At 38.1% G+C, this 27,601-nt stretch overlaps 3 protein-coding genes across 4 annotated transcripts in view; 2 read left to right on the top strand and 1 right to left on the bottom strand.

The window, feature by feature from the left end:
• The window catches only part of eef2k (eukaryotic elongation factor 2 kinase), a 235,678-nt gene that overhangs the window by 164,173 nt on the left and 43,904 nt on the right, over positions 1–27,601 (top strand). The gene's annotated exons all lie outside the window — the stretch shown is intronic.
• On the bottom strand, positions 1,146–18,759 carry sfxn2 (sideroflexin 2). Of its 2 annotated transcripts, none has more exons than XM_051939421.1 (12): positions 18,618–18,759; positions 11,340–11,553; positions 8,173–8,343; positions 7,994–8,092; positions 7,048–7,123; positions 6,729–6,814; positions 4,057–4,117; positions 3,907–3,973; positions 3,769–3,818; positions 3,632–3,681; positions 3,496–3,543; positions 1,146–1,869 (listed from the first exon to the last, which is right to left on the bottom strand). In XM_051939421.1, exons 2-12 carry the CDS (start codon positions 11,492–11,494, stop codon positions 1,770–1,772), a joined length of 963 nt encoding a protein of 320 aa, XP_051795381.1. In that variant the 5' UTR covers positions 11,495–11,553; positions 18,618–18,759; the 3' UTR covers positions 1,146–1,769. The 2 variants fall into 2 exon arrangements, with proteins under 2 accessions (XP_051795381.1, XP_022045595.1); XM_022189903.2 differs by lacking the exon at positions 18,618–18,759 and adding an exon at positions 16,847–17,387.
• arl3b (ADP ribosylation factor like GTPase 3b) lies at positions 18,211–23,782 on the top strand. Its single transcript, XM_022189906.2, has 6 exons — positions 18,211–18,312; positions 18,845–18,988; positions 19,113–19,229; positions 20,578–20,628; positions 21,553–21,738; positions 22,730–23,782. Exons 1-6 carry the CDS (start codon positions 18,235–18,237, stop codon positions 22,775–22,777), a joined length of 624 nt encoding a protein of 207 aa, XP_022045598.1. The 5' UTR covers positions 18,211–18,234; the 3' UTR covers positions 22,778–23,782.

Genomic DNA, 27,601 nt, shown 5'->3' with positions numbered 1-27,601 from the left:
CTTGCAGGGACTGGTCAGTTAGTAGAAGGAATCCAGGCATTTAGTCTTCATGCTGATCCTGGAGCTTAATAATTCATTTTCCCATTTACTTGACACACACAGGAAATCCATTTGTCCCGATCCAGCCTCACATCGTGCCTGGAATGTCCTCGCATTTAACGAGAGAGCTCAAAGCGACACGCAATGTTTGTTTGGTTAAAAACAGCCAAAACCTCAAAATGAACATAAAAACACCTTCTGGAGGAAAGTTATGAGGTCAGATGATCAAAAAAATGAACTATTTCGCCACAGTGACCAAAAAATATGCTTGGAGGAGAGAATGTGAGGTCTTTAACCCCAGGAGCACCAAACCTACCTTCAAGCATGGAGGTGGCGGTATCATGGAACTGGAGCTTTAGACAAAGTAAATGGAATAATGAAGGAGGAGGATTACCTCCACATTCTTCTAGAAAACTTAAAACTATCAGCCAGAAAGTTGGTTCTCAGACACAGTTTGACTTTTAAACACAACAATGACCCCAAATACACTTTAATAAATCTACAAGTTCTATTTTAAAAAAGTGATTACATATATATCAGTAAAATTTCTCATATTTTCTATAAGAACATTCACAAAAACTCAACCAAAATTCAGTGAATTTCGCTGGATTTCCTACCAAAAAATGTTCGAAAATTTCCCAAAAATGTTGAAAATGTGGACATCAGAAGTTTCACTGTGAAAATATTTTTTTTTTTCCACATTTTAAAACTTTAAAACGGGTCAATTTTGACCCATAGGACGACACGAGGGTTAACTAATGATAAGGACTGGACAACATCCTATTTTATGCTTCATATGTGGGGTTTGCTTGCTTAAAAATCCTAAAAGAGTCAACAATATTAAAGGAACATAGTTTTTAATATAGTTATATATATAATAACTGAAACTGTACCATTTACAGTTGCAGCTTTAATTCTTCTGAGACTTACACAAGAATCTGCCACTAAAACACATTTTTCTTACTTTATCTGGCTGAAATTGTGAAAATTATTCTCAATAAAGTTCATTAGTTTAATTGAAATAACCAAAACCTTCAACCTTGTCATCCACATGACGCATAAATGTTGCCCCATTCGATCACAAACACACCGTAAAGAAACACCACCTTGTTTCAAATATTCATGTGGTTTTATTCCAGCTTCTACTGAGGTCAGAGTTTACACAGTGTAAAGATCCAATTGGAAAACCTGTCACATAAATCGCACATCTACCTCCAGTCTGGCAGAAGAGGGCAGTAGCTTCCACTGCACCGTCTCAGACTCATGCATAGAGGCGTCTTTAGGTTTCACAGTCAGGCCAGTATCAGAGAAAAGAAAAGACAAAAAACAACGAAACAAAGTCGAAACTCCTGCCACTTTGTAAAAAGGCACAAACTGTAAAGAGGCTCGGTGGAACCAAAGGCGCATTTTGTAAGACAGAAACAAACAGAAAACAACTACAGACGAGTCACTAGATTAAAGACGGACTGGCAGATTTAATCTGGAGAAGTAACGCGATGTTCCTGAGATGAGATCATTTGGTTTCTCAACAGGAGAACAGAGAGTCTGTCATGATTCAGATAAAAAAGGGACTGATCAGAAGCCAGCTCCCAAAGAGAAGCAACGATTTGAAGATGAAGCTAAAAAGAAACGAGCATTTGATGATGACTAATAATTAGAAAACGAGGACACGCTACACAAACACGTACGCATTCAGTCTGGTGTGTCGAACAGAAAACGCTAATCAGGCCTCAGAGGCCTTTGTTGAAGTAAACTTGTTGTACGCTGTTTCCATACCGAGACACGATGGAGTCTCTGAGCTCCGGTTCCAGCTTGGATACAGACATGGAGCTGCAGGAAAACAAGAAGGGAAACATGTCAGAGGTAGTTAGAATGAACACACACATGCTGGATTCGTACTGAATAAAAAGCTGTAATCATCTCTAACCAGAACATGAACCAGAGAAAACACGACTTAGCCAAACAAAATCTACTGCTGTAATGAGAAAAGTAAATTATTATTACATGCTGTTGTAGATTTGAAAGTCAAATTATTGCAGCTGTTTCTGGAATTTGCCAAAATATCAGCTTTTAAAATAAAAAACGACATTTCTCAGATCTTAATATTCAAATTTCTTTTCCAGAGTGAACAAATTAAAGCTGGTAATAAACTAACCAATACTGGATACGAAACATTTTATTTTAGTGCCGTATTCCAGCTTCCTGTGTAACATTTTAATCTTATTTGCAGTATTTCATTGTCATGTACGACGTAACTTTACTACCTCAGTATCATTAGCAGCAGTACTTATTATTTTTGCTTATATTATTTTCTATCTTATTGTTTTCCTACTAGACACTGCATTATGACACATTAATTACGTTTTACCTTATCTTATCTTCTACTGAAGTAGCAAAGATCAATGCAATAAAGACGTTACATAAACCTAAAACCCTTCACATGTCCTAAAACCTGAGCAGCTCTACTGAGGATAACAGGACTCCTGTTTCTGTCCAGCTGCATAAAATGTTTAATAATGTTGCTTTTAATTATGTTGTGAGTTAGCACAGCTGCTGTGCTAACTGCGTCTCTCTTTTAAAGAGATTTTTTGATAAAATACAAGTGAAAAAAGCAGAAAAACAGCTAGAAATGGGTGTAAAAATTGACTTGGATGAGACCAAAAAACAGCTGATTCAAGGTTAAAATCAGTCGATGGCTTCATCTGTAAATAAAAAAATGCATTTAACACATTCAAATTAACGGATTTTGGACATTTTATGGCCGTAATATGACAAAAAATCTAATTCCATACCTTTAAAACCATTCTTAAATACCAATTTATGTTGTAGTCAAAAGCTTTGTATTTTACGGTTTTATAGAAATACTTAACTTTAAGTGTGCAAGATACTGTAGTGGCAATAATTCAAAACATTCTACTTTGTTAATTGATTGTTTAACTACTTTAACAAGAACGTGACAAAGGTCTGAGATGACATGGGCCTGCTTTATGATATTTAAAGTTGGACAGCAGACTTGTACGTATAAATTAACGTCTGTTTTATTCTTAAAGTTCACACTGCGCTGATGAAGTGATTCTCAGAGGACTGCAGGTTTAAATCTCATTTCTGTGGTAAAATTCCTGCAGTTTTGCACTAGTAGAGATGTATTTTACAACAACCAGCCATGACTGGTTTGTTAGCGTTGAAGAAGGAAGCAAAAGAGGAAGCTCAGTGTTCAGAGGAAGGATTAAAGTCTGCAGTCATGAATCAGTTTCAGTGCAGTTCCTCTCACTGCCGGAAGAGGGAGACAAAAGCTCCAGACTGCAGATTTAAATCAAGGCCTTTTATTTTCTCATTTCTACCTCGTTAGCTTGATTTGAACTCCTGCTATGTGACAAAGCAACCAGTCTGATTAAAGCCGGTGTGGTTTAAATGTTAGGTTAATAATGTGTAAAAGCAAACAAACTGATTCTTTACCATCTCTGAGGAAACAGTGAGCAAGCGGCCGGCACCATGAAGATCAAACTTTGAAAAGAAAAAGAACAAAAGTTGGTGATGAAACACTCTGGAGGACGTTAAAAGTTCCCGTGACCCTCTGACCCTCTGTACTTACAACGCTCCCACCATCATCACTTGAATTGGTCCGTGGAGGAACGTGATCCTCTGCCAACACAAAGACAGAAAAAGACTTGTGAGCGCTGATGAACGCGTTTGTGCGACTGCAGCAGGAAATCAGGACGGAGCTCTGACCTGCATGAACTTGTATTTTTCCAGCCGCTGCATGATGATGGGGAGGATGACTGGGAGGGGAAGGAGAGAGGAACGTTTATGAGGAGATAACTGGAGGAACTTTATCTGTTATTTATGAGATGAAACTTCTGTGCGTACTCATTCCTGGCGCCGCCATGGTGATCCGAGAAATGACCACCTGAGTGATGCCTTTTACCGCCGCTTTCTGCACAGGAGATAAACGGAAATTAAAAGGCAATTTATGAGCAATAAAAGGGAAAAATTTAAATGTGTTTGTAGAGTTCCGACCTGAGAGTGACCCAGTTTGTTGCCATTTTCATCTGTGACGGCGATGCCATTCAGAATTTCCCTAAAAAAACACAGAAAATAAAAGTAAACTGAATGTGAAATGCTGTGGTTTTTTATCACCTATTTTCTGCAACAACACGTCCCTTAGTGAATGTTTTGACTTCACTGTAAGTCAAGGTGAACTTTAGTAATCGGTTTTAACGTTCGTGGCGTCCTACGGGTCAAATTGACTCATTTTAAAGTTCAAAAATGTGGGCGAAAAAAAAAATCACTGTGAAACTTCTGATGTCCACATTTTGAACATTTTTAGGAAATTTTTGAACATTTTTTGTGGAAAAAAGAAATACTAAAAAAAATATTTCTTAAGAAAATCCACAAAAAAATCCACCAAAATCCAGCAAAATTCGTTTTTATAAGTTTTACTGATATATATGTAATCATTTTAGATATTTTTACTATTTTTGGAAGATTTTTACTCATTTTGGAAAATATTTACAAGAATTTTCTTGCCAAATTTGGGAGATTTTTTTTTTAAATAAAACTTTTAAGGGAAACTTTTAAGGAATTATTGGAATTTTCTTCCTGAAGGTTTTGCAAAATTTTCAGAAATTTGGGGAATTTATTTTTGCAGAATTTTTGCATTTTTTTCAGACAAGGAAACAATATTTTTTGGTGCCCATAAACAAAGACAACAGGTTAAAGCTAGACTTCTTGCTGTATGGAGCATTTTGTAACTTCAATTTTGAACAATTTGATGCCAAAATTCTGAAAATACGACGGTGCTTTTTCTCAAAAAATAAAAAAAAACCTCCAAGCGCAAATAGAACACACTTAGAGTCATGCATGGAGACATTTAGCATTTTAATCTAATGACTGGAGGCAAATGATAGACGACTAAAAGCTTTAAAGACTGCAAACTGTGTCACAGAGCATCTGGAACGAATGAAGTGAACACCTCAAACTTATCTAAGTAGCTCAATTATTCAAGCTGCACATAATAAAAGTGTTATCAGGTAACATTATATCCGACCCTTCTCATATTATATTTGAAGAATAGCTGCTTTTACCATCAAACAAAAGATCTGGAGCACCACAGGCTTTGGTAAAAAAAAGACGGAGGAGCTCTTTCTCACATCCACACTGATACGTTTCCGTTTTAAAATTACATTTAAAAAGTAAAATGATTTTATTTCAGAAATAATCTCTGTGCATACTAGCACACCTGTAAACTCACATCATTCATATACACTGGCTCTGCTGTTTTTGAGCGGAAACATTGAGTTTAGTTGTAGAAAACATGATGGAGTAGGAACAGCGATGGAGAAAAATAAGTCAGAGATCTTCTTAACTCTACAACAGCTGCTAGCTTTGACAACAAGGTCAGCAACACCTAATTCATGACCTACAACGTGCTAAAATAACCACTGGAAGTCAAGGTTGATGTCCCTGTCTTCTTCTGGAAAACAGTCACATGAGAGGAGCATGAATGCGGTCATATTAAGAAACAGGTTTGTCAGATTAACAGAAAGTAGTGCGTTTAGGTTAGAGTGTTAGAATGCTAGCATTTGATAATTAGCAGTAAACACATGTGGTTTCCCAGGAATGTGACCAGAAAACAAATTAGTGGGAAATCCCCAAAGTTCTTAGAATTCATCCTGAGGGAAACATGAACGTCTTAAACTCACTTTTTTGTATAATTAATATTCACATCATGGAGGTTTGAGAGGAAAAGTCAGCTGATCAACTAAAATCATTAGGATTTTAAGGCTATTATCGTTAGCTACAGCTACGATACACTAATTTAATAACAGGTAGTCATTCTGATTCCTTTGTGATCTTCTGGATGAATCAGTGAATAATTGTAGTGCAATTTGTTTAGAGTGTTAGCATGCTAATCGTTGATAATTAGCAGTAAAGACCTGGGCCGGCCCGTATAGTGGTTTCTGGTCTCGGAATATTCGCGCACTATTAAAGACGAATATCCGAATATTCGTTCCGCCCCGTAACGTCCGACAGGAGGGCGGGGCTTGTGGCGGAGGGGGCCCGAATATTTGGATCCGTTCATCTGGTCTCCCGGGTCCAAATTTTGCCTTCGTTTTGTCTTCAGTTAAACTGAAGAATATTCGGATACCAAAATTAATATCCGGATATCGCTGTAGCGAACGAATATTCGGATATTCGGGATATTCCGGTCGAGCCCTTAGTAAAGACGTGGTTTTGCAGGAAGGTGATCGTAAAACTAATTAGTGTACAAAGTCAAATTCTAAATGAAATATGAAAGTCTCAAATTATTTTTTGGGGGTAACGAACATCTGTCTAAATGTTGGTGGACGAGGAAAAGTCATGTGATGAATCTAAATCATTACGAGTCACCAACTAAAACAATGAATGTCTGAAGGTTTCACATTAATCCAATAGTTGTTGAGACATTTCAGTTTGAGCTAACTAACCCACATGACCATCCGCTGACCACACCGCTAAAAAAAAACCATTTACTTATCAGAAAACACCGCTTATTTCAGGAGCACGAAAAACTTAATTATCGCAGGAAATGTGAGCGTGTGTCAGGATGTCTGCTCTGAGGAAGTGGCTGCGATTCCAGGAAAATAATCTGCACAGTTCACGTGTTCTGGGGATTTTAAAGAGAGTAACACAGAGGGGGGGAAACTCACTGCTGCCTCATCATGGGAATGTTAACACAGTTAGCTGATGCCACGGCTGCAAAGGGAACCCAGCGAGCCACGAGAGGAGGAGCTTTCTGCAGGAGGAAAATGGAGACGAATCATCATAAAGCACCATTGTAAAACCTGCAGACTCAATCAGTGAAGAAGAGGCAGCAGAAGAAGAAGTTAGACAAACTGCCACGTTCACTCCATCTGGTTTTGGTGCCAAGTTTTTAAAGAGAGCTACTCTAGCTGCAAACATGAGAGAAGAAACACACTAAAGTGGCTGTTTGAATTTATCTAGATGTGTTCCGGTGTGTGTTTGTACCTTTGTGTAGAGGTTGAGTCCGACCGCCGTTGCTAAAGCTGTGCTCGTTGCCGTTATGTAGGCGACTCCAATCTGCCTGAGAGACAACAAACAGAACATTACGGTTTATTTCAAACGTCCATAATAGCACATCTAAACACCAAAGGTCATAATTAAACAGTCAGTAGCACCATCAGCGGTTGCCTGGTCATATTTCCAGCTAAATTCAGAAGCATTTTCATTCACATTTAACCCTCCTGACCCATTTTAAAGTTTGAAAATGTGGAGAAAAAAAATTTCACAGTGAAAACTTCCACATTTTTGAGAATTTTTTGGTGCAAAAAAAAAAAAAAAGAAGAAATGTTAAAAAAAAAAAAAATCGACCAAAATTCACTGGATTTTGGTCGATTTCTTTAATGGATATTCTTAAACATTTTTTTTCCACCAAAAAATGTTCAAAAATTTCCAAAAAATGTTGAAAATGTGGACACGAGAAGTTTCACTGTGAAAATATATATTTTTTTCTCCACATTTTCAAACTTTCAAACGGCTTGATTTGACCCGCAGCACGACACGAGGGTTAAACCATCTTGGGAGGAGGTTTCAGACACTTTCAGGCCAGATGTTGTGGAGGTGAAACTGCATTTAGTGGTGACTGATGCAGGTTGTGAAGGTCTGTCCTCGGTGATAATGTCGCTGTAGTCACACTGGAGCTCGCTATCATTCTGGCTGGAACACAACAACAAGCTTCTGTAGTGGTATAACGTGGTGTTTGTCAGAGAAAGAGATAAAACGCTTGTTTAGCTTCACTGTCGCCCTCTGGACTGCAGGAGGGTCGGCCCTGATTTAAACGCAGCACAGGGAAAACAAAAACAAATACAATCAGATTTGTAATTAACAGAGACGCATGTAGAACCTTGATTTTAATCTGGATTTTAAATGTAAACAGACTCTTATTAGATCTTACTTGGGAGTGATTGGAGAAGCAGCGTTGCGGTTGGTGTAGTTGACCAGAGCGTTGAAGGACTGATTGACCCACTGCCAGAACACCACAGCAGGAACCGTCCTACAGTCAGACACGTGTGAAACCTTTAAAGCCTCCTCAGTAATAACGTGGTAAAATGCAGCTGGTCCTGTTCTCCCTACCTGTAGAACTGCAGCATGCAGCCGGTGATGGCCATGCCTCCAGGCACCTGGAACGACATTCGGCCGATGATGTTCATTCGGTCTCCGGTGTCCGGATGGAAGGCCGAGTCGTAGAGCTTCTTAGCGTAGTGGAGTTGCTCCTCTGTGGTACCAGGAGGGACGGATCCGGCCCTGCACAGCGCCAAAAAAACAAAATACAAACAAAAAGTGAACACAATCAGTAACACAAGACGGCGATAGGCACTTTCATACCATCAACCACCTGCAGAAACATTCCTACAAAGCCTGCTTTTGCGGCTTTTAGATAGTTTTCAAGTTGAAACTTGACGACATCATGTCTACAAGGCAAAACGTTAAACGAGAATTCCTCCCTAAAACACAGACAGGAATCATTCAGTTCCTTTGTCTGATAAGATTAAAGCATTAAATACTGTAGCTGCACTCTTTAAAACTGTTAAAACATGATGCAGCAGCACCTAAATGTCATGTTTAGTGAAGAACTGCACTTTTTTCTGTGGCAAAACTTTTACAGATGAAGACGTATATGAGGCTGTTCATGTTCTGCTCATGTGGGCATCGTGTAGTTTCTTTCTTTTGACTATTTAAACAAAACAATGCAGCTTTTAGTTTAGTTTTTGCATTTAAAGAAGGCAGATGAACTCATATATTGACATCACATTGCTTGTTGCCTTTTCAGAGGTTCGTACACGGATGTCTTTTTGTCATTTCTTAAATTTTAGCAGTCATTTATAGAACTCTGAGATGTTAGAATCATAAATATATATTTTCTAGATTCGTGTCACATTTTCATCGTTTCACTGTTAAAACTGTAACAGCGACGTGATTTCGCAGCACCTGAGTGTCTGGTTTAGTGCAGAACTGTGCGACATTTCTGTGTTTCTCAGGTTTTGATCCTTTTTAATGAAATGAAATCTATATTTTAATGTCATTTATGGTCAGAATTTCTTCAGCAGCAGCCACAGAATGCATTCACATTCTAGTTATTTATATCTGATTTTCCACTGATAGTAGTGTCCATCATTCCTGCATCATGTCTTTAATATTAGTTAACTGATATCAGGTCACGTCTTCACATAAACTCAACAAAAATATAAAAGCAACACTTTTGTTTTTGCTCCCATTTTTTATGAGATGAACTCAAAGATGTAAAACTTTTTCCACATACACAATATCACCATTTCTCTCAAATATTGTTCATAAATCTGTCTAAATCTGTGACAGTGAGCACTTCTTCTTTGCTGAGACAATCCATCCCACCTCACAGGTGTTCCATATCAAGATGCTGATTAGACACCATGATTAGTGCACAGGTGTGCCTTAGACTGCCCACAATAAAAGGACACTCTGAAAGGTGCAGTTTTGTTTTATGGGGGGGGTCTGACAGTTTGTGAAGAAATTCTTTGGTTATGCAAACCGATTGTTTCAGCAGCTGTCCGAGTGGAACCGATTGTTTCAGCAGCTGTCCGAGTGGCTGGTCACAGACGATCTTGGAGGTGAACATGCTGGATGTGGAGGTCCTGGGCTGCTGTGGTTACACGTGGTCTGCAGTTATGAGGCTGGTTGGATGTACTGCCAAATTCTCTGAAACGCCTTTGGAGACAGCTTATGGTAGAGAAACGGACATTCAATACACCAGAAACAGCTCTGGTTGACATTCCTGCTGTCAGCATGCCAAATCTTGTAACATCTGTGGCATTATGCTGTATGATAAAACTGCACCTTTCAGAGTGGCCTTTTATTGTGGGCAGTCTAAGGCACACCTGTGCACTAATCATGGTGTCTAATCAGCATCTTGATGTGGAACACCTGTGAGGTGGGATGGATTATCTCAGCAAAGGAGAAGTGCTCACTATCACAGATTTAGACAAATTTGTGAACAATATTTGAGAGAAATGGTGATATTGTGTATGTGGAAAAAGTTTTACATCTTTGAGTTCATCTCATAAAAAATGGGAGCAAAAACAAAAGTGTTGCTTTTATATTTTTGTTGAGTGTAATATCAGAACTGTTCAAACCGTCTGAACACCTAAAATGGCCAAAATATCACCACAAATCAGAACCGGAAATGGCAAAAAACAATAAGAATAGACAGGATGGTCCTCCAACTAACCACCTGTGACTTAAAATTCTTCAGCAAAATGATCCAAATCTGACTGTTAAACCACGCTAGCTCCTCAAAATCACCTTACTCTAATGGTGTCATTTTAAAAATTGCAAAAAAAAAAAAAAAAAAAAAAGCCAGATTCAGTAATAAACAAAAAAAAATTCTAAACTTCTCGGTGCAGCTGTGAAGCCATTTAGTGACTCAGCTTTGACCAACTGTCAGAACTTCAGGGACTTTTCAGCTGAACTGCAGGACGTGTTTACCCAAAGAGAGAAGAAAAGAGTGGAAACAAATGAAAACTGTCAGCAGTAAAATACTCATATCAGAGTCAACACTGTTTCCAAGTATTAGTAACATCTGTGGGCACCTGGAAAAAGTACATAGAGAATCTGGGACTTTTCTACTTTGGTAAATTCATCTTTTTTGTTTCTTTTTTTATCATTTATGGCATTATAACTGCGTCATACTGCACAGAAGACATTTCTGCATTCTCTGGTCTTGTAGTCTTGTTTTTGCTGTTTCCACAGAGGTGCAGAACTTTTTTATTTTAATGAAAAATGAACCCACAGTGAAGAAAAATGTGCAAAAAATGCTTGGCGTCCAGATGTACAAATGCAAATCAAACATGCTCCTGCTGCTCTCCTACATTAAAAAAAACAGTTCAGTTACATTTATTTGTAATAAAACAATATGAGTTTGTTCGGCTGTAATGTAAACAGACAGGCTACTCTGTGACTGCTGCATTTCTTTAAGAATAGCTATAGTTGAAATAATAAACCAAAGTAGCCAAACTAAAATCTTAAATATAGCTTTCACCATTTTTTAACACAAATTTCAATTCTTGGGTGTCTTTAATACAATCTGTTGTAAATATATGACAAAGTTAAGATACGAAATATGTGCAAAAATAGAGCAAAAGCATGATAAATGAATATAAAATTGAAATTCAGGGTGTTTTCCCGCTCTAATTTGTACATTTTCTCAAACAAAGACAGTTCCAGCTGGTGTTCACCTTCAGCTCACATCCGCTGTCTTTTCTCACCTGCAGCTTTCTACTAAAGCTTTGGCTTCATCCAGGCGGGAGTCGGGAAGCACCGCCGTTCGACAGTCGGTGATGTTGAAGAAGTGCTTCAGTCGGCCCATAAACGTCGACTGATCCCATCGTGGAGCGTCGATGTCGAACGAACTCAAAGCCATGGCGGTTCTTTTAAATCGGGTTCAGCGTGACGCATTAAAAAGGCGTCTGGTCGCTCAGACTGCAGGAGGAGAGTGGAGAATAATGTAAGCTGCTTTGGGAAATAATAAACAGATAAATACAGGAGACTGTCAGGATGCACTGAACATAAATCTGGTTAATAGTTAGTAAAGGAATCAGAGGTTGTCTCCTGTTGTGGTTTGAGCTGATGTAACATTAACAGATTGTAGCTCAGTGGGTCACAGAGGACAGACGGCTTCACTTCTGACCTCAAACTACCACAGACAAAGGCTGCTAGTGTGTGTAGAGCTGCAGTTCTAAGAAACTGAATCTATTTTGATCACGATGGGTTTCCTGTTTCACATCTCAATTGCAAACATTTGCCTCAACAACACCAGAAATGTTTCTAATAAACTTTTCTTTGGGTTTCAGGAAGTTGTGATGAGTATATTAGACGCTTTCTGACTGAACTGAAAACGTTACCTGTAGATTAACTGATTATTAAAACATATGTTTGTACCAAAATGTCGTCTGCAGTGTTGGAAGACGTATTCAGCTGCTCTATTTGAACAGATGTACCAATACAGGAATTCAAAACCACGCTAAAACAAGAAAACGTTCTGCACGAAAAAGCACACAAGTATTAGCGGCAAAATGCAGATCTATAGTGCCGTGATTTCTGATCATCGAGAACTAATAAACAAATAATGCTGCATTTCTGACAATGCCATATGGGGGAATGAGCAGTCCTGAAGGAGTACTGCATTCTTGTCACTGATGCATTAATATGTTAGCAGCATGTTAAAATTGTGGAACAGCGGTTAAATCTTTGTCATTTTTCATAAACTGGTAAAACTTCATCTGAAAAATAATAACTAAAGCAGACAAATAAATGTAATGGACTAAAAGGAGCAATATAATAAAGTATAAAAGCTCAAGTTGTACTTTAGTTTCTGGTTAGCATCCATAATTTCACTGTTTTTAAAGCTGCTGTGGTTCTTTGTGGTTTCTCTTAATGTGCAAATGTACACAACTTCAGTCCATTTCTTTGCACCAAACGGCCATAAGGAAAAAACACCACGTTGGCATCGAACGTTGGTAAACACACTAACTCTTCTGTGGTGGGAACGATTCGTCCGAACCCTGCTGAGATACCGCCTCTCCAAACACCTGCTACCACAAAGAGTTGCAGCTCTGAACTTCACCACCCAGACTGCTGGAAACTCCTGCTTTCCAACATGTGCTCTCGGGTTTAAACCAAACACATCCCTGAACAAACACAAACTCTCGCTCCTCCCTGAAAACTCTCAAGGCCCAAACTTCCACTAGAAATCATTGACCACCTCCTGGTAAATGGTTCCACCGGCGGTCATTTCGGGTTTCTGCAGCTGCAGCACTTTGATCCGTTTTAACCAACCAGAGGAGCCCAAAGCTGCTGACTGCAGCTCCAACGTCCCACCGTACAGCTTTGTTATTACATTACTAAGTATTACTGTTGGTTTTAGGCGAAGCTAAAGGTGAAATGTAACTGAAGGCCACAGAGAGAGGAGCATGTCAGCGTTGTCTGAAGCTCAGTGTGGCTGGAACTGGATTGTTTCTGAAGCTGTTTGTTTAGAAAGTAGGTTAAAGGCCTGCAGAACCTGGTGGGGAACACGGAACATGAGCCAAGAGTCAACGTGGACATACATCAGAAAACAAATGCAAAAGGGACAGAACTGCATCAATAACTGCAGCTGAAGAGCAAAGCAGGGCTGCAACTACACAACTAATTTCCCAATAAGGCTGAATATCTTCTGATCGATTAGACTGGAAGATCGCAGCTTCAGAACTCAAACAGTTTATGATGACCGCAAAATCCGAAATGCACGTTTGAAATGCTAAAACCAGAATGGGTTTGTTATTTATGGTTCAATAAAAGCGACAAAAATGTTGTTCTTTCAGCATTAGAGTAATATGAATCAAGAAAACTAGAGCTAAATGAACAAATCTCTATTAGTTTCATTCATATATTTGATAATCTGCAGATGTTTTGTGGTTCTGTAACTTCATTTTTAGTGAACAGATGCAGGAATCAGGAAGGCAGAACCAAAATGATCAACAAAGGACCTAAAAATAAACTAATTTGGATGGTTTAATTGTTTTTTTCTGATGATTCTCTTGTTCCATTTTCTTAAATGTGAATATCTGCAAAATCAAAAATATAAAACTAGCACTTGTATTATCAATAAATCATTAATCAATTATCAGTTAGAATTCCATTTCATTTAAACCAATCAATAAATAATTTCAGCTCCAATCAGGGGAAATAATGAAACTGCCGTCTGTAAAAAAGGGGCCCAATTAATCCAGCTGCGGTTACTGAGCGAACAATTGATTATTGATCGATAAATTAATGAGATTAACGGATCATGATGTGAATAATAATGAGTTTCAGGGCGGGAAAAGCGGGCTAAGTGAAACAGCACAGTGTACACAAATTAGAACTACAAGTACTAATAGCACACTGTAGAAATACTGCATTACTAAAACAGAGACACGTCCCAATGACTGATACACTGTTACAGAGTATAATAGTACCACCAAAGTAATCATTTACAAGGAGTATTTCACAGGTATTGGCTGAGGGGAAGCTAATTTTTAGCTATTTTGCTTAAGAATGTAACTACTGATTATCTTCACAGTGAGTGACAGAACAAACCAAAATAAAAATAAAATTACAAAAACTAAAATAAATCAAGAGAATTTTGGCAAATACTGACACTTCAGAAGTCTTCTGATGTAAGAAAAATGACTTAATTTCTAATCAGATTCAGTCAGCAGATCAATTTATGGACTTATTGTGTCATTTCTGCGTTGGAATTTGTGTTATTATAAATTTTGACGCCAAGATTTTTCACTTTTACCACAAACGCATGAAACATTTCCAAATATCTGTCATCAGTCTCTTCGATAACAATTTATCAGCCTTAAAAAACAAAAACGACAACAAAATATACCCCGAATACAAAGCATCATAATTTAGAAGCACTGCATGGTTTTTCCTTGCAAAAAGCTTTATTTTCCAAAGTAACTAAAGCTGCACAATTTATCATTTCAGCATCGACAACCTCACTGGAAGAGCGAGGTGAAGTACTGCTCGACAGTAGAAGAAAACTCACACAGTTCTCCTTTTTTATGGCTCAAGCACAAGAGCAGTCTGTCTGGCAGGACATAATTTAGTCTCATTTAAGGGTTCTTGGACAAACAGAGGTTTGTTTGTATTTTTAATCACAACACACAAAGTTTGTTGACAAGCAGACTCCACATGTGAGCAGCAAAATGAACACGGAATGGGAGGAAAATGCTGAAAATAGAAGATGTGCTTGCAAAATTAAATGCAAAACATCAGCTGTGAGGAAGTATTTCAGATTTACAAAGGAAGATATTAACCAGAATTAGGTAATCTGCGGACAGTAGCTTGTAATCGTTGCCTTTACTTGAAGCAACAAGATTAATTTGCTTGACCTATTAGAAGCCCCACATGGTGAAAATCCTCTTTTATCCTGTTTTGTGGTCGATATAAACTTGGATTTGTCACATAAAAGCTATTAAGATATAAAAATATTTACTTCTGCACAACTAGTTAGCATTCCCAGCTTGACCAGCGAGTAAGAATTTGACACAGCGGTTTTGTAACACTAAACTCATTCACTGGTTTTCAGGTCAAAACAACCTGCTTTGAACAGAATTAACCCTTAGATGCATCAAAGAGGTCGTTTTCTGGCAACAGCTTTGTAATGAAAAGTTTTTAGCATTTCATTTCCCAGCTATTCCTCAAAAAATATGTCTTTGATATTGTTCCATTTAAATTTTTAAGTTCCCTTTTATACTTTTAAAGAAAGTGTGATATTTGTTTTACTACCCAGAGCTTTTTATCACTGATAATATCATGCAAGAGGTGTAGCGGTGCACAGATGTGGAGGAAAAGAGTGGAAAAACATCAACAGAATGGATGCTGACATTCTTCTATTGCTGTTCTGTGTAAAATTCTTCTTTTTCAATGGTCAAAATGTTCAAAATCCACCATAAAGTGAAAAATAAACATATTTCAAACATGAAATCATTCTTTTGTGGACAAAAACATAATACTAATTATTATTCTTAACCAAAAATGACATAAAAACACCTTGATTCTTATACAAATCATTTTTGATCCACTTATGGAAGCGTGTAAGGTCCAATTACTCGTACATCTAAGGGTTAAATCAGGGTTTATACAGTCAAGGGGAAATCAACCACTAATTTTGTAGTTTGAGCTGAAAACCTGGCAGATAGACTGCAGTGACTTTAACGCTGTAAAACCCACTGTTGCAAAAATACATTGTTAAATATTATTATTTTAAATTATTAGTTTTGATTATTTATATCAGAATAAATCTATATTATTTTTTGCATTTTTTAGATTTGGGTTTTACAAATTTCATAAATATTTACAGATGTTTTTTTTAATTTTTGTAATTATATACATATATTATTTCTACATTTGGGTTTTACAGATTATATATATATTTTTTTCATTTTTTATTATTAGTTTTTATTATTTATATCTATATAAAAGTATAGATTATTTTTGCTCATTTCATCATCATTCTATATTTAGGTTTTACAGGGTTAATTAATTTGCTGAAAACAGTCACCATATGGAGCCTTTATATCTTTTCAAGTGCAAAAGTCAGATGTAAATGCCATCGAAAACCAAAAACACTATTTTTCATCTTTTAAAGCATTTTTCCGGATGCAAAATTATCCCAATCATAGCAGAATTAAGGATCTTTTCCAAATAGAGACAATCAAGTTCATACATGTACTTTTTCATATTGCAGTAAATGCATGTTGCAGATAAACAAGACATTGCAATGTCAGTTTTTGCAGCCCGTTGAAATGCTCAAGACCAAGTACATATAGTTTATGTACTTTCTTCTACTGGGTGGTTGAAGCTTTTTCTGGGTTAAACTGACTCTTGACAAACTGGATCTACAGGCCAGAGCAGCTCCAGCATCTGGATAAGTTCTCACATGAGTCTGAACACTTCTGTTCGCACGAGATTTAATTACACACATGCGGTTTCGAAACACACAAATACGACTCTGGATCGGAGTTGTATCTAAAGTCTCCCGAGCAAAGATCCGTGAAGGAGTTGAAACATGTCAGTGGGAGCTCCATACAGTCTGTGGGGAGCTCAGAATGATGTAACTCCATGCTGCACTTACCAGCTGACTTCTGAAAGCAGCTAAAAAATACAATGAAGCCAGGAGAAATCTGAAAAGCAGCGATAGACAGGCTGCAGTGTGAAGCGACAGAAAGCGGAAACTCACCTTTAGATCCTCCGGTTTGCTCTCAGATTGACCTGTCAGGTAAAAACCAAACAACCAAATGTGCTCCACTGCTGGTAGTACAGAAATGCGCACGTGGCACCCCGTCCTCCAATCACAGTCTGGGGCAGATCCCGACCGTAAACCGATCACAGCCTTCGGTACCGAGCAGAAAACCGGACAAAACCGACCGTGACACACGCTACCGATCCTTACCAACACTAAAATTCACAATACGGATGTTAAAGATGCTAAAAACACGCGCGGCTAATGCTACACTTCACAGCTACTGAGCTTTATGACAGTTATGCTAACTAGCCGGCTAATTATTCTTTTTCACGAAATGATGGGTTGTTTCCAGCCTCCTGGTTAAATTAAACCAGCTAGTTAATGTACAGTAACTTGTTGTAACACCTCAGGGCAAAGACTCCACAAAATTACACGTAGAGGTGTTTTAGACCTACATATTCAACATTTAGCAGGTTGCTAACTTAACTCTTCCTCCATAGTTGAGGTCGGTGCTGCATTCAGGGCCAACCGTTTAAATCGTAATCATGAACTACAACACTTAAAAAGTAATTCAACAGACTTAATTCAATACTCAACTTTTTTAATATAATTGATTAAATGATTTGAGTAAATAAAACAAACAAAAGGAAGTCAAAATTCTCCAATTCCAGCTTCTAAAGTGTGAAAATTTTATGATTCCTTTCTCTTTAATGACAATAAACTGAGTGATAGACATTTTACACCATTTTCTGGTATTTCATAGACCAAACAAGTAATGTAATAATTAAAATAAATATTAGATGCAGCCTTAAAGTGTTACCGACATAAAATCCAGTAACAGCACTAACACAGATATTATGTTAAAGAAATTTGACACTATTTCCTCACCAAAGAGTCTAACACACCAAAAAATTCTATATATTTTTGGCTTTTTATCTGGTCTGACTACAAGGGAAGCAGAAAGGATAAACACCTTGGAATAAGACGCACAGTCTTCAGATATTAATCAGATAATTGCACCATTTTCAAGTTACTGCGGAATAAAATTAATAAAAATGTTGTACGGTGAGCAATGTAAATCCATTTTAGTTTCTTTCCATGTACTCCACATTAATATCACAGTAAGTGCAAACTCTGTGCTGAAATTAGTATTATTTATTGTGATTACAGAGCTATAATCATATTAATTTCAAGGTTAATTTGGATGAATGACCCTTTAATAGTCCATGAGAAAGATGTGTTTGTTGGTGAGAGAAAAAAGTTCAATCATAAAGTCCCATTTCACACAAAACCTCAAACCTCAAAACCTATATTTATCAGAGCATATCTGGACTTTTTCCCATTCTACTGTGTTTTACCTGAACGCAGCATGAGCCCGAGTTATGAACGTAACTGTGCGTCTGACGTCACCCCCCTTAGTAACCCTCGGCGGCGTCTCCAGGACAGAAGGCAACAAGATGGTGAGCTTAATTTATCTTCATAATTAGCCTTTAACTCCAAATATCAACCTTCACATGCGAAATACTCACACACATTAGCTCCCACATGTATTTACATCCAGTTTATTAAATCCTGTTGTCCGCAACTTGACGCAAAACACACAGCGACAGAAAACTGCCTTGTTGCTTCGTTCAGTTATCAGGGGAGATTAGCTTAGCACGTTAGCTAGGTTTAGCCTCTATTTGTCGTTAACATCGCCTGCATGTAAACAGTTAGCTTTAAAGGTTCAAGAAAACCAGATAAAGTTATGCTACCAGCTACTCACAGGGCCTGTTGTTATTCTCATGTGTCGGTACCGTTAGCACAGAGCTTGGGCATCATTCAAAATCCACAGTGGGGGACTGGGAAGGCACTCACACGGCCTGTTGGTGAGGAGCCCCGGTGTATGGAGGCAGGAGATGTGTTTCTGCGATGGTGGTTAGCTGCAGCAGTGCTCCCCCTGTCCCCCCGGCTCAGTAACATCACTTTAGATGTGTTCACTGATTTTTGCAGGGATTGCTGTCCATCCTGCGTAAGCTAAAGAGCACACCGGACCAGGAGGTGAGGATACTGCTGCTGGGTCTGGACAACGGAGGGAAAACCACCCTGTTAAAACAGCTCGCATCTGAGGACATCAGCCACATCACCCCCACACAGGTCAGAGGGAAACACTCACACACACACCACCTGTTGAGTAACATTTCTTTTAAACAGCTATATTTATTCTCTGGAGCAGGAATTTGCTTCAGCTGTCTAACCTTGATGTTTGTGCTTCCTCCAGGGATTCAACATCAAGAGCGTCCAGTCTCAGGGATTTAAACTGAACGTTTGGGACATCGGAGGCCAGAGGAAGATCAGGCCGTACTGGAGAAACTACTTTGAAAACACTGATGTGCTGGTTCGTATTCAGAGATAATGTCTAATTGGGATTTTTCTTGTCTTGTACTTCATCATCAGTGAAAAAAAGCATTCTGGTTTGTTTGTATTTCTTTAAACCAGTCACAATCATCTTGGGTGAAGCTGAGCAAAGGATGTGGCTTCAGTGTTTCCTCTAAATAGTGACTGAGAGAACTGATCTGGTGGAACATTCATGCAGAGAGGCACACGTAATTTAAAATGGATGATCCAATAAATAAAAAAGTAGCGGGGCTTCCTTACTGCATGATCCAAATCATTGCGAAAACTTGACTTTTCCGTGTGGTAGGTTGATCCTGGAGGTTTTTGATGTATGCCAAAGTAATAAGAGCACTTCATGTCACCCGGATTCTCCAAAACACCCTGTTCTACCGTATTCTTCATACAGGACAAGGGCTTTAAACATGTTAAAGACGTTGTGTACAATAGATTTGAAACGTGATGGCACATTACCACACAAGATACAATGAAAAGCGTGACAGTCACACGAGGAGGACGGCATGAGTTTGTAAAACCACTGACGAGACAGTTTAAACTAGGTCAGACAAAATACCTATATCCTTTGCAATTTGCTCAGTGCACTGCTTCATTTTGAAATTTGAAAATGTTGAGCCGTTTTGATGAGTGACACATCCGCCCCAAACACAAAGGTGTCAAACTCATTTTAGTTCAGGTTCCACATTCAGCCCAGTTTGATCTCCATTGGCCCGGACCAGTAAAATCACAGCATAATAACCTATTAATAACCACAACTCCAAATGTTTCCTTTGTTTTAGTGCAAAAAGTTCACAGTTTTTTACAAAATATTATGAACAACCTGAAATTTCTTACGAAAAACAAATTCAATTTCGGCAATATTCACCCTCAGTTTAGCATTTCCACATTACAACTTCCAGATCACAGAGTGTCTACAAAGGAACACAACATTTAGTCACAGGTATCTGGAACTGAGTGTAATAATATTTTACTTTAAAAAGGACAAAAAACAACAAAAAGAAGACAAAATATTACAAAAATGAGACGTAACAAACAATGAGCAGTCTAGTATTTTACTTTGTGATCAAAACAACTTTTCAGGATCTTTAAATTTATAGTTTTGCAAATTTACAATCTAAAGTTAATGTTTTCTCTGTAGTTTTTGCACTTTACAAAGTCGTCCCGCGGGCTGGATTGGACCCTCTGGCACACACAGAGCTGCATGTTTGACACCCCTGCCTTAACGCATTAAAAAAACATTGTTTTTATTCAGACTTTAGCCTGCAGTTTTGATGTTGAAGTTGCTGTTGCATCCATCACACATGCTAACAAGAAAACCTGTGATTTTCTTTCAGATCTATGTCATTGACAGCGCTGACAGAAAGAGGTTTGAGGAAACGGGTCAAGTATGTACAACATTTATTCATTCATCTTTTGGTCAATAAATTGTCAAATAACTTATTTTTGTCTATCCTGCAGTTTAAAACTCTAGTACATTCAGTTTATTGTCACAGAGGACCAGAAAGACAACAAATTTGTTGCATTTATAAGGCTGGAAAATAAAGTTTAGTTATTTTCATTTAAAAAAGACAACTGGCTGATTTCTCATTAGTTTTCTGACAATCTAGTAATTACTCTGAATCCAATCTCAAATCTTCATTAGCAAATTAAAAGCCGAATGCAAGTCTTTCCCCTCTGTGATCGCTAAGCATTAAATTAAGTGAATGACATTTGAATATTTTCCTTTAAAATATGTGTTAATGGTAATTGTTTTTTTAAAGCAGACAACTGTTAATTGAATAATTAAATTGTTAATTAAATTCAAGATTTGTGGCCATGCCTGTCTTGGTGTTTTTTATGGTCCAGTGATTTCAGCAGGACAAAATCGGACATTTGATTGATTCTGGTCTGTAGTTTAGGTCTGAACCAGAACAATAGATTATTTTCTCGACTAACTGATTAGTGTTCGGGCTCTAGATTGTGAAAAATGGTTGAAAATGTCCATCACTGTTTCCCAAAGCCCCAAATGATGCTGTCAAAAGTCCAGTTTTATCCAAAACCCAAAGACATTTAGTTTACTGTCACAGAGAAAGAAAGAAACCAGAAAATAATCAAATGTTAAAGGTTGGAATTAGACCATTTAGACGGAATAATCGAATATCAAAATACTTGGTAAATAATTTAATAGTTGATAGCTAATCGATTAATAGTTGCAGCTCTACTGAAGCCTAGTCAAGTCTAACAAGAGTCGGGTTTTCATCTAATTAATAGGAAACATTAGAGCCTCTTCTGTTTCAGTCACATCATTTTTTTGTGTTGTGTTTGATCAGGAGCTGGCTGAGCTGCTGGATGAAGAGAAGCTGAGCGGCGTCCCGGTGCTGATCTTTGCGAACAAACAGGACCTGCTGACGGCTGCTCCGGCCTCCGAGATCGCAGAGGGCCTCAATCTTCACACCATCCGGGACCGAATGTGGCAGATCCAGTCCTGCTCCGCGCTCACTGGTGAAGGGATCCAGGTGAGGACACGAGCTTCTCCTTTGCTGTTTGCATTAGGGATCAAATGATGCAGGTTATTTTCAGGACCGATATCGATTATAGCCGATCTGGAAAGCCCAATAATCGATATTCGGAACTAGTATACATTAAATGTTGAACGTTAACAGCATGTGATCTTCATTAATAAGGATTAGTATCACTGAACATGTACAATAGGAACAGGAGTGATGATGTTAAGACGCTCTCCTCTGTTTACTGTGACATCGATATATTGAGATCAATAACAGCTTGTCTTTTTTTTGTTAATCTTTCACTGTTTAACTGCCCAGTAAGGCCCATATTTTAAAGCATTATCTGTGATTGTTTTCAAGATACTGTTTCAGGGTTGTCTGTAGCTGCCTCCTTACTTTGATGCTAGCTGTTAGCATAGCCGTAGCCAGTGTCCTGATGTGTGGTGGTGGCTTTGCTTTTTGCTCAGTTTTTGCAGACTGTGTCTCTGCTACAGATGTGTGTCCGTCAGTTAGAACAGATTGTTTAAGTTAATCTCACTTTACTAAGACGTGATAGATGAGTGGATAGATAGATAGATACTTTATTAATCCCGAGTGAAATTCAAGAGTGATAGCCTTAACTTAGCACCTCAGCAGCAACGTAACTGAATTATGTCGGCATTTTCAGTCTAACAGGGGAACTGGGCATGCTTGTGGATGCTAATTCACCAGAGCTGCCTGTAAACAGAAGCTTTCATTGTTGATCAGCTGATGCTTGTGACATGTAAGGGCCGATCAAATCGAGCTGTAGGAGGGATGTTGCTTGAGACCACATACAGACTACAGACAGAGAGACATCAGAGCCAAAGTAGTGCATTTATTTTACTTAAATTAAAATACCAGTCAATAATTGGAGAATTCCAGCACATCGGGCCTGATAATCTGTCGACCCCTAGCTTTTCTGTGCCTTTATTCTCCTCTTCTTCTCACCGTGCTGCTTTTTCTCTCTCTTCCACTTCAGGAGGGCATGAATTGGGTCTGCAAGAGCGTGAACTCCAAGAAAAAATAGCTTCGCTTCTTAGTGTTCCAGTCCTCAGGAGGAGCAGCAGCAAACACACATACACTGACACACATCGCAGCCTCCTGAGCCTTAGTACGATGGGATGTACCTGTGAATGTACACACACTACTAATCCGACGTGGACTCGGACCTTTTAACCCCCTGCATTCCCGTCACCGCTGACGTTTACTAATCTCAGCACGTCTTTCTGCGTCGGCCTCCGCACCAGAGGAGGGGCGCTTGCCTTCAAAAAGGAACCCATGCCAGGAAATAGACCCCACCGTCCACCCACGTCTCCCTCACCCTCCTCAACCAATCACAGCCTCAGATGATCCCAATAAAACTGCTGTCCTTTCACCAAGAATTCCAACTTGTTCTTGAAGTCTCTTCACTCGCCCTCCTGGAAACCGACCTCCTCCATCTCTATCCTCCATGTGTTGTTTTATTTTATTTTCCTTTTTAAAATCATTCCACGATGGCTGTAAGCGCTTTTCCTGCTATGGCTCTGTTTGAAGTGAGGTATATTTTTGTAATTTGTTTTATTTATGGTGAAGTAGAGCGTAGAGTGCTTTCAAATGACGGCTCGTGTGGCGTGTGTGATTCCACGGATGTTGGAGAATCGATCCAGCTCTTCCCCCCGCTAAAGAATAATATGTTAATATGTATACAGAAAGAAAAAAGAGAAAACGATGAAATTAAATGGTTAAAAGAAGAACTACATTTTCTGTTCAACTGTAAATAGCTCGGCCCTGTGTTCATATGTTACGTTATGCACATGTTATAGAGTATGTGTTGCCCTGCTGTGCTTTGTAGTCTATAATGTTTGCATATCTAATATATGCTGGCAGATTTTTAACAGAGGTACACGTACTGTATGTCCCAATGCATTTCTGTGTGCTCTTTGGGTTAGTGAGGGAACTCTTTCGGCATTTCCTTTTGATATTCTTGAATGTCCAGAATTGAAGATACTGTATGTGAATAAAATAAAAGAAAAAAAAAAGAAAAGGAAAAATGTTTGAAGAAGTCGCTGAATTTGGTGCACAAACGAACACGAACGAAGGAGCTTTTTGTTGTCAAACGACCAGGTGGAGTCAGCTGGTCATGACAGCAAACCAAGCCGCTGTGGAGAGGCCTCTGTGGGAGACAGGGCGCTGAATTCACTCTCAAATTAGACGTTTCTGCCTCTCGTGTTACTTTTTTTGTACATTGCAGAGATAACCATCAGCTTCTCTAATAGATAATCAAGTGGCAGCGTTTGAACATCCCAGACATCTGATTAAAACCACTCACAGTCCTGCTGATTGCATTTTAAGAATCCTCCAAGACTCTTCTAATCATTTAGATTCCAAATATTGCACTGAACAGTGAAAAAACATTTTTATCAGGTTTCCAAACTTGAGGTTCTGCAGCCAGCTGGCCAGCTGACATATTTTATTGGGAAACAGAGGCGCAGGAACTCGAAAAAAATTGATTTCTCAGAAATAAAGAAATTCTTAGAAGCCACAAACAAAATGATGTAATATAAATTATTTATCCATGAAGCTCCCCTGATGATTCATGATGTTTGTCATTAAAATTCCAGATGGGGCTCATTTCTGCAGCTCCGTGGAGATACAGAGGTGTGGTCATGACTAAAACAAATCATTTTAAGGCATTTAATGTGAAGTTATTCACACATTCAAATCAGCATACAATATATAAATAGTATTTTTTTCAACTTAAAATGCTTAAAAAATTAATAGTGTTTCAAAAAAGCGATTGTGACTTTACATGCCTATTAAAAAATACACTAAAAACATGTGAATAACCATACAATTTAAATTATTTTGGACATAAAAATAATTTTATGCATTATCTATCATAATTTCAGAAACATTTTCCGACACAAAAATGTACAAAATCTGGTTAAAAAATAATGTAAGAAAATTAACTATGGAAAACTATTGCATTTTTCTGAAATAAATATTTTTCCACTATTTTTCGGTGTTTCTTTCCGTGCTTTGGCTGCCAAAATCTTACCATTTTTCAAAATTTTTCTTCCTAAAAATAAGTACATTTCTGCTATAAATTGAAAGAAAATTTGGTGACTGAATATTCACCAGAATGCAGGAAATGGAGTGTTTGATGTTCAAAGACCTCTGGTTTAATTCGTCCTCCCCAGTATTTAAATTAAACCCACGCTAGTGAGACAAAACTAAACTGAAAAGAACACACCCACTCTGAAAACTAACTGAAACTTAGCAAAACTGAAAACTAGAAAAACTACCCACAACTACTGTTTTCCTGATACATTTACCCAGACAGTTCTAGCTGATTTCGCATCAATTCAACTCTAAAAAATGACGCAATATCCACTCAAGTGAAGGCAGAATTACTAATTGCAGATTGTACTCAGACACGTTAATTACAGCACTTACAACTAATTACTTCTCATCGTGGATCGTTTCATTTTAAAGCCTCTAGAAGCAGCATGTGTCCGTGATGTACAAGCTCATTACTGAACACTGGGATCATAAATAATGGCCCACAAGAATACATTTGGAGGTGTGACATGTCTAACAGCGAGTCCCCGCTGCAGGAACAGTGCGCCGTGTGTTTTACTTTGCCTAACATCGTATGTGAGTGATTCAGCGGGCTGGGAGGCCTGCAAACAGCCTCTTCTTCTTGTCTCACAAAGATTCTCATTGTTCGCTCTTCCTCCCCTCTCACACAGACAGAATGTACGAGTGCTGTCCCTCGTTTCTGGCCCTTAGCTCCTTGTTAGATTTAACTCGGACAAAGCGCTGTGGAAAATATGATACGCTGTGGGAGACGCAGTCAGAAACGTGAAGGCGTTTACAGCTGGAAAAATATGGTTATGTTCTCTCTGGTGGACAGTCAGATGAGAATATCAATGCTAATAATGTTGGTAAGATGATCTAGCACTATGAGATGGTTAGCTTAGCTTAGCATGAACAGTGGAAACAGTGAAACAGCTAGCCTGCTTCACTTTGTGCTGTAGTACAGTCAGACCATTCTCCACAGAGCTGGAGAATGGTCTGACTGCACCTCATTACCATTCACCCTGACATGTTTATATTTGTTAAAGCCAATCACACTCATCTTGGAGGTGCTAAACCCCGAATGGAGCAATTGTATCCCTGTAAAATGATGAGGGCGATGGTTTTGCACACAGGGAGGTGAGAACTATCATCAAATTAAGAATAATGCGAATAAAGAATAAGAACACACAAGAAATATATATAGAAATAAGCAAAATAAGTATATAAATTAAAGTGTCAAGTAACATATGACTGGTCTCAGGCTATTGGGTTACTAATACAGCATAAACAAATCACATAAAAGGTTTACATTAGTGAGCTTTAATGGTGCTGTTAAGGGCTATACTACTCATCTCAAATCCTTATGCTAAGCTAAGCTAACCACCTCCTGGAGTGTCCAGCTTGAGCTAGGAACCAGTCCTACATGTAATCCCCCCAAATGGCAAACTGTCATTTGTAGCCCTATAAGGTACAGTCAATTCCAGCCATTTTCAGGACAAAAAATCGCTAATATTTTATTTGTAAATAAAAATATGACGAGAAATACAGGGAATATTGGACGCGCATCCCGAGGTGCATTTCCTCGAAAACGACCTATTCGTGGATTATATGCCGACTTCAGGACATGTTTTGGACAAAATATTTTACTGGCTTATTTCATCTGGATGTCCAAGGTTGGATTATGACCATTTTTTGTGGAATATTTTCATCTGTGTGTAATAATGAACCCGCAAATGTGAGTCGCGCTGTGTACGTTGAAGCCGTGTATAGAGAACGGATGGATGGATATTCGTTGTTTGTCAGACAAATGTGTTTATATTACCCGCTGTGGTAATCACATCTGAAAGTGGTTTATACCGGCGGATTCATGAGAATCTAAGCTTTCCATCTATATGTATAATGTTTCTATCATCAAGTTTGCAGCGTCGGTCAATTAAGGAAAATACTTTAGCACATCTCAAAGCGGCCCGTATTCGGGCCGCTGAACCTTATTTCAGTTTTTGTATGCATTAACTAGAGCTGTAGACATGCTGGATGGAATATTATGTTAACTTTGGACAGTGTAGGACCAGTCTTTATGCTAAGCTAACCTAAGCTAACCTGGTGGATTCACATGTACTGCACATATATGTGAGTGTTGTCAGTCTTTTTATCTACTGCCAACTGCATCATTTAGGCTCATTAACTGGCTCATTATGGCAGGTATATTTCTTGTTTTTTTACACGGGGGTGATGTGCTGCTGTGTAACTTCCTGTCGTGTCCGCTTGTTGCCTGGCAACTAGACTGAGGTGACAACTAATCAAACACATAATCCAACATAAAACGGTAGCTATTTATAGAATTTAGATTTTGTATGCATTTGCAAGATATGTGTTAATTAACGAGTGAGCCACAGTACACTGTAAAAGTTAATCCTGTAAAAAATCGATCTGGAATTAACAAGGAAAAATGTTTAAAAAAATACTGTGGAATACTGCAACATTTAAAAACTGTTGAAAAAATTACAAAAATAACGACAAAAATCAGTAATGATATTTTTCAGCTAGATATGATACTTTTTGCAGAATAAAATACAGTACAACAGTAAGATTACAGTCACTGTAAAATAAGAATTTGCTATGTGTAAATAAAGTTATTTTTAAAAGCTAACGTAAATATTTTTTGCGTGATTTTATGAGATTTTATCTGTAATTCAACTAAACAGGAATAATCTGTACAGTTGGAAATAGTTCTTTACCACTTTTCAATCCTTGATATACTTATTAAAATATTAAATAACAGCAGACACCT

Source organism: Acanthochromis polyacanthus, chromosome 19, assembly GCF_021347895.1.
Source record: "Acanthochromis polyacanthus isolate Apoly-LR-REF ecotype Palm Island chromosome 19, KAUST_Apoly_ChrSc, whole genome shotgun sequence".
NCBI classification, from domain to species: Eukaryota; Metazoa; Chordata; class Actinopteri; family Pomacentridae; genus Acanthochromis; species Acanthochromis polyacanthus.
This window is presented reverse-complemented; position numbering and strand designations above follow the sequence as displayed.

What these genes read in the sequence shown, in the direction of transcription:
- sfxn2 (XM_051939421.1), bottom strand. Translation starts at nt 11,494, where the DNA reads ATGGCTTTGAGTTCGTTCGACATCGACGCTCCACGATGGGATCAGTCG. An exon ending in GACTCAACCTCTACACAAAG is followed by an intron (nt 6,815 to 7,047) that starts GTACAAACACAC and finishes TTCCTCCTGCAG; the next exon opens with AAAGCTCCTCCTCTCGTGGC. An exon ending in GTGATGATGGTGGGAGCGTT is followed by an intron (nt 3,544 to 3,631) that starts GTAAGTACAGAG and finishes TTCTTTTCAAAG; the next exon opens with TTTGATCTTCATGGTGCCGG.
- arl3b (XM_022189906.2), top strand. Translation starts at nt 18,235, where the DNA reads ATGAACGTAACTGTGCGTCTGACGTCACCCCCCTTAGTAACCCTCGGC. An exon ending in GGACAGAAGGCAACAAGATG is followed by an intron (nt 18,313 to 18,844) that starts GTGAGCTTAATT and finishes TGATTTTTGCAG; the next exon opens with GGATTGCTGTCCATCCTGCG. An exon ending in TCACTGGTGAAGGGATCCAG is followed by an intron (nt 21,739 to 22,729) that starts GTGAGGACACGA and finishes CTTCCACTTCAG; the next exon opens with GAGGGCATGAATTGGGTCTG.